At 35.9% G+C, this 12,175-nt stretch overlaps 1 protein-coding gene across 5 annotated transcripts in view; it reads right to left on the reverse strand.

Annotated features, from left to right (window-relative positions):
• Positions 1 to 12,175, reverse strand: part of NDC80 (NDC80 kinetochore complex component) — a 19,907-nt gene continuing 7,732 nt past the window's right edge. For all 5 annotated transcript variants that reach the window (XM_065053257.1, XM_065053256.1, XM_065053258.1 and 2 more), the window contains exons 8-17: positions 12,054 to 12,147; positions 10,308 to 10,414; positions 9,304 to 9,448; positions 8,832 to 9,037; positions 6,630 to 6,782; positions 6,247 to 6,336; positions 5,361 to 5,453; positions 3,734 to 3,864; positions 3,113 to 3,215; positions 1 to 2,752 (exon numbers count right to left, since the gene is read on the reverse strand). In XM_065053257.1, coding sequence (XP_064909329.1) covers positions 2,630 to 2,752; positions 3,113 to 3,215; positions 3,734 to 3,864; positions 5,361 to 5,453; positions 6,247 to 6,336; positions 6,630 to 6,782; positions 8,832 to 9,037; positions 9,304 to 9,448; positions 10,308 to 10,414; positions 12,054 to 12,147 — 1,245 coding nt within the window. In that variant the 3' untranslated portion in view covers positions 1 to 2,629. The remainder of the gene's footprint in view (positions 2,753 to 3,112; positions 3,216 to 3,733; positions 3,865 to 5,360; positions 5,454 to 6,246; positions 6,337 to 6,629; positions 6,783 to 8,831; positions 9,038 to 9,303; positions 9,449 to 10,307; positions 10,415 to 12,053; positions 12,148 to 12,175) is intronic.

A 12,175-nucleotide genomic window follows, 5' to 3' on the forward strand; every position in this document is an offset into this window, starting at 1 on the left:
GAAGAGGTTGAAGAAATTTTATTAAGTATAAATATACATAAGACATATTAAGTAAACTGTACAAAAAATACACAAGCAATTAATGAGGGAACTGTATCCATATAAAAGCAAAAATCTACAAACGACTCATGCTACTGAAATGTACAGGTGCCAGTGGTACATTCTGAAAAAAAAAGAAACAAAACCAAGAGCAGTAATTATGTTCTAGTGCCTATTGTCTAAATTTAAAACCACAATCCAGAATGCAAATTAAAAAATAACTGACTACCTGACTTCATATATCACACACGAGCAATGTTCAAGGAGCATTGAAAAATTTCCTCCCTTTCAAAATGTGAAGACAATATTACCTAGTAAACACTGGCCACTGTTATTCTATGTTATTTTATGACAAAAATCCCCACAATATTTTACAGAACCTAGGTCAAAAGCTGATTCTACAGTCAATCCAGTTTAACTGATATACAGACCAATAGTTCAGCCCAATAACAAAAACATGTTGCCAACATTACAAATGTGGACTTTTTATTACTCAGACTATTTTAATTTCAGAATATTACGTTTGCCAGTACATGAAAGAAGGTGGTTGTGACCTTGATTCTTTAACCTATTATCATTTGGTTAGTATTAGTCCTTGGAAATTATATTTGTTTTAATTTACTCAGCCAACTGACTACTGCATATGACAAAGAACCTGCAGATACTAATAAATACAGGAACAATCAGCTATAGAAGCAAATAGGTATGAGGCACCCGAGAGAGCATAGTCCCTAAGCAAGCACATATTTTAAAGGAACGTGATTACGCTGTATGTTTCACAGCTTTACTTAATTAGAAGGTTATTATTTCAGATAACAAAAATATTAGAAAAAAAAATCACAAAAGAAAAAAAGCTCCTAAAGAGAAGGAACTGAGATTTGATAAGGATTAGGCTATAACATGGAAAAAAAAAGTTTGTAAAGGTAAAATGAAAGAGGACAACAGAAGAAAGCAGAAATACTACCCACCTGTCAGAAAACTTTTATAGCTGTCTGGACAAAAGAACTGAAAGTGAGAAGCTTAAATCATGCCATCATTGTCATAATGTCTGAAACAAAATACACATATTGGAGCCAGAAGATTCACACACTATGTTAAGGACAACTGAGTTTTATATATGGTCTGCGTAAGTATCCTGAAATAAAAGACAATTCAGTTTTTATTTGCAGTCTGTTCTCAGCTGGTCTAACTTAAGTTTTCTTATAGATGCTAGGGATCTGTGTTTCATTCAAATAGTGACTAATTATAGAATTAAGGAGCAACTTCATTTAGCTATCAGCAGCTAAAATCTTTTGAACAGACTGCAAAGTTGTTTTTATCATTGTGTATACAAATCAGTGATATTTATTATCACTGAACTCTTTAATAAAAACACTCAAATACTTCTATACTTTTACTAGGAAATATCACCGTAAACTATCCAAGATATAAATGCTGATTTTTGTTTTGTTTAAAAACACCTCACAAAGGTATATACAGAGTAGATAAGATGACACTACTTCCATATAGCACTGGAGACAAGTACATGTTCAACAGATGTTGTTACATTTTCTTCAATGTGTTTGGACTGAAGGCCCCCATCCACTAATTTTACTGCTACTTTCCTAAGCAAGAGAAATCAGAGTCTGTGCTAGTGGTCTAACAGGAAAGCAGACTCATTTTGGGCCATTTTGATGTATCCAACATCAGCCAAATCTACAACTGATCAGCTATATTGCCAGAATTCAGATGGTGTCCTACTTAGAACTATCTCTGGTACACATATTGAACTAGTACAATGAAGGTTCATCTGGGACTATGAGCAGATAGAGACAAAACTTCGTTTTCAAAATGACTTTCTTTCTCTAAACTATTTACAAGACTACTGTATAACTACTACTGATCTTTTCAAAGAGGTTTTTGTTAAAAAAAAAAAAACCCAAGCAATCTTACTCATGGAAGCGGGGTCTCTGAGTAGTTTCATATATAACTGAAAAAACAGGAGACTGAATGACATTTACATTTGGTCTTGCTACTAAAAGAAAGGCTTGGGGAAGGATGTCCACTGTCATGCATGTGCAACAAATACATATGTATACTAAGAAATACACAAACTATACTCCAGAAAGCATAACTCTTCTCACAGTTAGCAATTTTACAAGTTTACAAAAACCACAAATTAAGTTGCAGTATTTCAAGTTGTCAGTGTCCCCTCTGTATTTGTGCTCTCACTTGTGGTTCCTTCTTTAAGTCCACTTTGGGATGTTATTTTAACAGGCTAACTGTACTTTTGACTTACTAATGTTCCTAGAAGAGCACAAATGATTTAATGATAAAGGAAATATGAAACTAAATTGTTCCACAGTTGTCCTGTCACAGATTTTTGTAATCATGCATGATATATTGCAAGGAGGAAGCGAAAGCAAAGCCTTTAAGAAAATGCAAATATATTCTTTAATGTGTTTGTGTCAATGCAACAAAGGAAGTCCATAAATATTTCCTTATGCTTAAAACCAGTTTCACTGCTAAATGCAGGAAGTACCCATTCTTGTAGAAGGCATCATACCAGAGCTTCAGAAATGCAAAATTTTCATCTTCACTTTTTTTGTAATTATAGACTTTCAGCCTTCTTTTTATAACTGTCTAGAATTCTGGTCAAGGATGACAATAGATCTTCAGAAATGAATTCTTCATAGTCTCTGTCAATTTTTTCATTCTGTTCATCAAGATATTTCTAGAAAAGTGTTACAGAAAGTTTATTAGAACTATCATGGTCTCTATTGCACTGGTTCTGCTAAAGCATGTTAAGCAGGCATTGTACAGTTTAAGTTATTTCAATTCAACACTTCTCTGAAAGACGTTTACCAGAAGCAGATTAAACTTGACTGTTACTGCTGAAATTTAATAATCAATACTGATTATTTATACCAAGGATTTTGTCAACAAATTTATTTAACTAGAATCCCCAGACTCAGGGCAGCAGCTCCAAGTAACTGATACATTATTGGAAAGAGTAAGTTCTAATTTCCATGTGATTAACTGCAGTTGCGCATCTCTAGAAAGATTTAGTTTTGAATATCAAACTTTAGCTTACCTCTATAGACACTACATGGGTCGCAATCACTTCTAGAAGTCGATTCAAGTTATCACCAGCTTTCCTGCTCTCTTCTGTTGTTGTTTGCATAACAACTTGATATCTAAAAAGTAAAGACACTCAGAAAGTCACATCCATAATTATAAAATTCCTGACATCTAAAACAAACCCTTCACCAAGTATTCAATGTTTAGCTGTATTTTTTTCTATTAGCATTAACTTGAACCAACTTAGATTTGTATATCGACACTCAACTTCAAAGAAAAAGGACTTGCTAACCAATATGAAACAAAGTACATCAGAGACAGAATACAATCAGAATAGTCTTTCCAGACTTCAGGCTGTAAAATGGAGTTGTCATATAAGTTTGGAAACAAACTAATTTCTTTATTACAACAGTATATATGAAAAAAATTACGTGGAAACCAGGAGTTATCATGTAGCAGACAGAATTCTAGCAAAATTTTAAGTGTTAATGATAAATTCCTTTTAGTTGTGAATTTTTGAAATTTATATGCTTGCCAAATAATTTTACCTTACAATTCAAGAAAGTGTCTTTATCCTTGAAAGACATGAAAACCAAAATAAACTACACAAATAACTTGAAGTTATGGGCCTTACTGTCGTTGAAGATCATCCAATTCTTTTGTGGCTTCACCAAGACCTTCATTGACACCACTCTCAAGTAGCTGTTTATGCTTCTCTAACAACTCCAGTTCATTTGTCCATTTTTGCTCTTCCTCTCCTACCTCCTGTAAACATAAGGAAAGAGGGGAAAAAAAAATAAAAAGCATAACTCAGAAATAATCAGGATTTTTTTTCTCCTTTATATTACCTGATTACATTCCAATAGTAAATTCAAAACTCCAAACTCAGAACTAAAAAAACCCAAGGACATCCCCCCAAATCTGAAGTTTCAGGTATTTTTTTTGTATCACCTTCCACCCAAAACCAACCTAACCCTCCCTTTATTTCTCTAACCATATTTCAAGGTTTGTGTTACAGCTATTTTCCTTTCATAGGAACACTCAAAAAGTGTTATTTACATACTCTGCATACTTTAAATAGCTTAAAAATGGAACATGATGAAGAACTGCTTCTAGGTTAAAAAAATAAAATACTCGAATAAGAAAATTGCTTTCCCTTTCATGTCTGAAAGATGAGTACAAAATGTAAGTAATCCTCTCTCCAAGGAGAATGACACTGTTGACACTATACTTAGCACAATTAAATGCACAAAACCAAACTAAGTTCTGCCATCAACTAAATATGCAATTCTGGTAAATTACTGAAACATCATCCTTCAAAATAATTTTAATACTGTAGTTTTATCAATAGCATTTTAAAAATTACATGAGGAATTACGTGACTATGTTTTATTATAACCATCCAGTTGCAGCGGAGTATTTTTATGAGCTTACCTTAAGAGAAAAGCATATGCAACGGTATAGATCAGAAGCTAAGTTTCAGGTGATTTTGAAAGCAATAAACGAAATGAATTGCCTTCAGCCACCTAAGCCGGTATTGGCGATGAAATAACCCTGTTTCGTGGCTATAGCACAGAAGTAGGGATTTGAAAGAGCAGGTATGTTAAACACTAGTTCAGTTCAAAAAGCATTTTTCTCCTGGGCACTACAGCCCCACCAAAGCCATGCTGTTAGAGGAGCTGGGAGGCACTGAGGCAGCCGCAGCTGTTAACTGAGAGGACTATGTTTTGTTGCTAAACTAGATGTGAGGAAAAGGGTAGGAACTGCTCCCCCACTGGGGAAGAAAAACAAAGCAACTATTTTAGATAATTAAAACATTTAATGTGCTTTTAGTAAAATAATGTTTTCCTTATTTTTAATGCAATTAAACATATTTGCTAAATCTGTAAGTGTATTTATTTTATGTAAACTGAATAGACAAGTCAGATACTGTTAACTCTAAAATCTTCTTCAAGAACATGCTTTGAGACATCTTGAGGTCAGGATATGATTGCCATTGCTTTTATTACTGGATGAAGTAGCTTATGATTTACAAGATCTGCCAAAACACGATGCCAGATTTTCTTATGAGAAGGTGAAAACTGAGTCACTTAAGGTAGCACTCAAATATTTCTGAAAATAAAGAAACCTGCAAGAGGAATGGAGGGACACAAGAGTCCAAACAAACAAAAATGCAACCAAAAACCTTATGTATAAATATAACGATTAAGGATAAGGATACCATTAAGGACAAATTGTCATCAACCTATAAGAAGTTCTACCTTATGCTTCTGATGGTAAAGATCATCTAGCTTTTCAGCTTCTTCTTCCAGCATTTTCACACTGCTTTTCTTGTCTGCTACCATTACTTTCACCTAGAACAAAAACATGACCAAGAAAATAGAATTCAAAAAGATTTGCAACATATAAATCCATGCCATCACAAACAATATGTGGTAGCCCAGGAGTATTTAAACCAGTTCAGGCTGGGATTGCATTAACTTACTCCATAGCAGCCTGTGTGGTGCTTTGTTTTGGATAGGTGGCTAAAGACTGTTGGTAACACACAATGTTTTGCCTGTTGCTGGTATAGCGCTTGGTATAGCATCAAGGCAGCCCCTCAATGAATAGGGTAGGGGCAGGCAACAGGTTAGGAGGGTGCACAGCCAGGACAGTTCACCAAAATGGCCCAAAAGGATATTCCATACCCTATATTGTCATGCTGAGCAATAAAAACCGAAGTAGGGGAAGAAGAATGGGGAAATAAAATTTTCTTTCTTCCAATCCATTCTGAACCCAGTATTACTAAAAATCTTCCTCGTGACAACTTGGTAGCAATGGTAAGCCACACAGAAGACTGGAATGGGCAACTTTTTTTAAAAAAAGAACTTTTCAATGTTTATGGTCAAATATCTGTAAGCTGCGTAATCTTCAGCGCAGGGAATTCATAGTATTTCAACCATCAGGAGACCCCAATTCTCTCAAAAAATTTTAGGTTCTGTTGTAATTAAAGCAATCATCACACAGCTCTCCCCTCCTAGCACCACCAACCAGTCACCCAATCAGAAAACAACCCATCACACCACACTTCATGCAGGCAAAAAGGTCAAATGAGGCCAGCAGATAACATTACAGTATTTTAGTCCTAATCTTCATTAACCAACACACCTGTTCCAAAGTATCTGCCAACGTCATGTGCCGTTGAGTAGCATTCCTAATTTCTTCCTCCGTCTGGTTTATGATCTCCATAAGAGGAGCCTGTAATACATATACAAGAAGATCTGGCTAATGCAATTTGTTCATTTGAACTAAGATGTACACCTATACATCTTTTCCTTCTCCCGTTTTTGTTTAGGCTGCTGTACCCTCCAATATCAAACTTCCTTCCTATACTATGATGTAGTTATGGCAATGCATCACACAAGCTTTTCAAGGAAGCTTCATGGAGCTTCTTAACCTAAAAGAGACTTTTCCAACAAAACTTTTTTTTTTTTTTTTTTTTTTTTTTTTGGTGAGGAATAACAGAAATATTCAGTGTTGACTTGACTTACCTTGATCTGAGTTCTGTATTTGACTAGGCAATTAGGTCCTGCCTCAGGATTAAACTGAATCTCAAAATCGTGGCCTTTGGAATTCTCAGCACTTATTGGAATTAATTTCAGTTTTCGAGCCAGTTTATGATACTCTGCCAATTGCATTTCAATCTGTTCAGAGGAGAAAAGGGCAAAAAACATAGAAGAAACAAAGTGAAAAGCTTTGCAAAAAGTATTCATATGGTCTTCTAAATAGATTTCCAAGTTCTCTGGACAAACATGACCCCAAGTCATGCCACAGCATGCAAGAGCTGTATGAAATGACTGTCCAGCAGTTTGCATTGTTTGGATTAAGTGCTGGTTTATGATTCTCTCAGAGTTCATTCTGCAAGGTTTCTCAGTCTGTGTGGGAAAGACTGAATGGTTTCACCTGTGTTTTTCCCTACTCTTTTGCCATATGTTTTCCTGCCTCAACTTTTTAGGATTACTTGATAGAGAAGGAAGAACATGCTTGGAAATACAAATAACTAAAACAATGATCAGTCAGAAGGCTGTGCTACCATCCAGTGAGAGCTGGACAGGCTGGAGAGATGAGCAGGGAAAAATTTAATGAAATATAACAAGAGCAAGTGTAGAGTCTTGCATCTGGGCAGGAATAACCCTGGGTTCCAATATAAGTTGGGGAATGACCTGTTGGAGAATAGTGTAGGGGAAAGGGACCTGGGTGTCCTGGTGAACAGCAGGATGACCATGAGCCACCACTGTGCCCTTGTGGCCAAGAAGGCCAACGGCATCCTGGGGTGTATTAGAAGGGGGGGTGGTTAGTAGGTCGAGTGAGGTTCTCCTTCTCCTCTACTCTGCCCTGGTGAGACCACACCTGGAATATTGTGTCCAGTTCTGGGCCCCTCAGTTCAAGAAGGACAGGGAACTGCTGGAGAGAGTCCAGCGCAGAGCAATGAAGATGATTAAGGGAGTGGAACATCTCCCTTATGAGGAAAGGCTGAGGGAGCTGGGTCTCTTTAGTTTGGAGGAGACTGAGGGGTGACCTCATTAATGTTTATAGATATATAAAGGGTGAGTGTCACAAGGATGGCGCCAGGCTCTTCTTAGTGACAACCAAATGATGAGATAAGGGGCAATCGGTATAAACTGGAACACGGGAGGTTCCATTTAAATTTCAGAAGAAACTTCTTCATGGTGAGGGTGACAGAGCACTGGAACAGGCTGTCCAGAAAGGTTGTGGAGTCTCCTTCTCTGGAGACATTCAAAACCCACCTGAATGCCTTCCTGTGTAACCTCATCTAGGTGTTCCTGCTCCGGCAGGGGAACTGGACTAGATGATCTTTTGAGGTCCCTTCCAATCCCTAGCATTCTGTGATTCATCATGTTGATATTCCTTCTCTCATTGGTTTTGATGGGAAATGCCACATAGCCACACATCCTAATAACAAACTTTAACTTGAGCATACCTCTAGACAAAGCTTATTAAATGCTCTATTTTCTGATTAACGAGTGCCATTGACGTGCAAACGCCAGACAACATAAGTATTTTTTCCAGTCTTATGTGCTTCATACTTGCAGAGTATGAGGAATTTAAGTTAATATCAAGTGCTTGATAAAGCATAACCCTTTCCAAATGCAAAACATATTTGAAACTTTTTTTTGTTTTTCATCTAGCAAAGTAGAAGCTTTTAAACCCCATCACTTACAGAACCACATCTTTTCACCCTGTTTGAGGGAATTGAATTTGGCCTTTAAATCTACTACAACTTCCAATTAAGGGATCAATCCAGCCCTAAATGCATGCAGAGATATTGATTCAAAGCACTAGTTTTGCATTACTTCCTTGCTATCAAGTCTTACTATTAGTCTGAAATTGCTTGTGTTATCAAAGCAATTTCAAGTTAATGTTATCAAGGCTCTTGATGCTGTAACAGGAAGAGCTGACAGTGGTGCATATTCTGTTTATGTCCCTTATGATGCAGAAAAAAATGAAAATAATACATTTCCATTATGGTCAAAACAGAAAAGGGGCAAAGATAAAAAAAATTCAGAGAGATTGTAAACAGAAGCCATTCTTGTCACTTTAGCCTGTTAAGACATATCTGTGTTGTTCTTAAATTATTTAGGACACAAGTCAGCAATAGTGCAAGTCCCAAGTTTAAACTTGCATAATGAAAACTGATAGCCACCTCTCAGCATAGCTGGGTTTTCACATACCGCCTCTTTACTCCTAGCATATTTTAGCTCTTCATTCCACAGCTGATGTTCTTCTGCTTCCACTTCCTTAGTCAGCTTGTTAATGGTTTGCTGCAACTCATTTCTCTCATGATTTATTCTCTCAATGTCCGCAACCGAGTACTTTTGGTTATCAAAGATGTGTTGGAGCCGGGCATTCTCCTGCTTCATTGCTTCTACTTCCATTTCTAAGTTCACAAAACATATGTGAAATGAATGTAAAATACCAGCCTATATAGTTAATCTCTGTATTTTTATGATTAAATAATATCTGCATTTCAATACTCTAATGTACAAATAGCTATCAGCCAAAATAATCTCTATATTAGCAATAAATTTCAGAAAGTTTATTTGTAGCATCATCATACACTAAGTATCTCTCTCTGTCTTGAAGCTGAGAATTACAATTATTTTAAACCTATTTCTAGCTTCACTATCAGCAAAGCCCTCTTACCTCCTGTTTCAACTTCCTCATTAACACCTTCCACTTTTTCTTCAAGGATGACTATATGAGATTCCAGATTAGCCAAATAAGTCTTGTATTTCTGGACGTCTGCTTGAAGAGACAATTTCAGGTTTCGTAGTGTTACTCTACGATCCTGGTGAATGGATGGAAAGAACAGCCACTATTATATTGATCTAAAATAATGATCTTACTTTCCAGACCAGACAGTAGAGTAATTGGTCAACTTCAATAGTATAAATATAAAATTAAATACCTTTAATAATATTTTATCTCTGTGACAGCTGAATCAACTTAATCATAACAAAAGAATAAGTAATCATAAAAAAAAAAGTACCTTAATTCTTGCATTTCATCATTTAGTCTTGGATTTGCATTAGGCATTGCATTAAGAAAGTTCTTACCACAGATTATTTGCAACTTAAGTATGATAATAATACACAAAGGGCAGATAAAACAAAGGGCAAGGAAAGCTGGGAATACGAGCAGCACATTTTGCACAGTAGGCAGGAGTCTCAATTTGCCAGCTTCACAGCCACTAAAGCATTTTTATATTCATGATATATTAAAAGCAGAATCCACCTTTTCAAACAAGATATTTTCCCTAAAATGTACTGTTACAACTGAATCTTATAATCTCAATCCCTAATAAGTTCTTATACCAACACTTTTGGAAAAGACAATGTTGAAATTCAGACAAAAAAGGCGGTCCAAATATTTTATTAATATTTCAGCTAATGCAAGATCTCATTACCTGAAAATATCTGCATAATATTAAACAAATAGTAACTGAGGACTCCACAGCAAATGCCTTGTACTATATTGGTACAGAGTGTGTAATAACCTGGCCTAATTAAAATATTACAGAGCACTGAAAATATTTTTTTCATTTGTTGTAACATATCACCAGTATCTTCATTTAATAATGACAATAATGATCAATAATAGAAAATGCAACTCCACCATATAAACAAGCATAGACACAATTTACTAACCGGCTCATTTTCCTTTTCTTTTTCTAGTCTTGCAATCTCTTCATTAAGTCTTCTGTTGTCAGATATTAAACCTTCTATCTGAAATTCATCTATATTAAATAAATCCTCTATGGAAATAAAAAAAAAAAAAAAAAAATGGGTGCAGGTTACAAATAAATCTCACTGGATATCGTAACCTAAGCTGAATATCTGTGCTTTAGCTTCAGCACAGTATATACCCATTATCTGGACAATTATTTTAAACTAAAATAAAAAAACAAACACATCAAAAAACAAATAACAAACCTACCAAACAACTTTCATTAGAAAGCAAATAGACAAAGCTACAACACCACAAGCAAACAACAACAACAAATGTGTTTTTCAGTCCTCATAAGACCTCAAAATCACTCCTGTAAAGTCAGTTTCCAAACTCTCATACAGCCCACACTGCAGGGTAGTGGTTATCTGTTCCAGCTTCACAAGGTAATGCAATTTGTATACTCCTTTCCTATCCACATACTTCCTTGCCTCTTGAGACACCTCTTCCCTTACTTTCCTCAGTGTTTGCCAAACAATGGCATGATTACTTTTTCCTACTAATATCTAGTAACAATCTGGTAGCTTATGTTTCTTCTCTAACTGATGGCTCTGGCTTGCAATGGTAGTGTCCTTAGTCTGGCTTTTCATAGAAGGGCATTGAAAGTGAGAACTGTTTTTCCTCCTTGTTCTCATATTCTGTTGTTATTTCAGTAGGTGATGAAATGAATGAGTCAAAAAATTAATAACTTTCCACCTCCCTGAAGACAAACACAGATGCACGCTGAATTATATAGGGGAACCTTCACAACAGAGTATGGAACTCTTGCAGACTGTTTTCAGACCTCTTTGAAGCTGAACTTTCTTACTCATCATATGTGCATCCTCTGATAATATTTTTCTTTTTTTAATTGTTAACTTTGTCAGACAGAAACAAGAGTCATTTGCATAGATGGAGTTTGCATCTGAATAACTGTGTACTGCTTTTCTGTCACAAAGCCATTGAAAACAGTAGGGTTACACAGGTACAGCTGACAGCAGAGCATGACTTGTGTAATAAGTGATGGTCAAAATTTTTAATGTTGAACAAATCGAGTGGGATTCAATTGTATTATGCATATTATTGTAAGCAGTAACTGTGCTTGTGCGAGTTTGATTATGTTTTGTAGAACCTTGTTGTAGTAGTAGTTAAAGACAATGCCATAAATAACAGGACTACCAGGTGGTGCCATAAATAACAGGACTACTGGATGGTGTCATAGATAACAGGACTCCCGGATGGTGCCACAGATAATAGGACTCCCGGATGGTGTTACAGATAACAAAGCGCTCGGATGTTGCAACAGATAACTAAAGTTCCAGAGGCGGAAATTCCCAGCACGTAAACGAACGCATAACGTATATAAGCACATACGAAAGGTTGATTTGGTGTGCCTGTTGGTGGAACTGAGCTTCCCCCGGTCACCCAGCGCTGTTTTGCCTAATTACCGCTTGCTAAATAAAATCGATTGATTGACGCAGAATCGATTTATTGGCTCTTATTTATAACAACTTGTTTGTCTGTACTATTAACAAAAAGAAAAATAAGTCGAAGTAACTGAGAAGTACTTGGGAATTTCAGGTTCTCTTACGTCAGATCACTTTCACTTGTAAACTGAACAACAGTGATGCTAGGATAAAAGAAACCAGTAACACAATTAAATACTTCATTAAAACATGAAAACTTACTGAATTTTGATTGCACTTCTGCATCCAATTCCTCAAAAGTATCTCTCCCTTTCATGAATTGCTCATAGCACTTCACAGAGTAGTCCACGAAAAGCTGAAAACAATTAAAAAATGTTTCATTT

Source organism: Columba livia, chromosome 2 (genome assembly GCF_036013475.1).
Source record: "Columba livia isolate bColLiv1 breed racing homer chromosome 2, bColLiv1.pat.W.v2, whole genome shotgun sequence".
Lineage (NCBI taxonomy): Eukaryota > Metazoa > Chordata > Aves > Columbiformes > Columbidae > Columba > Columba livia.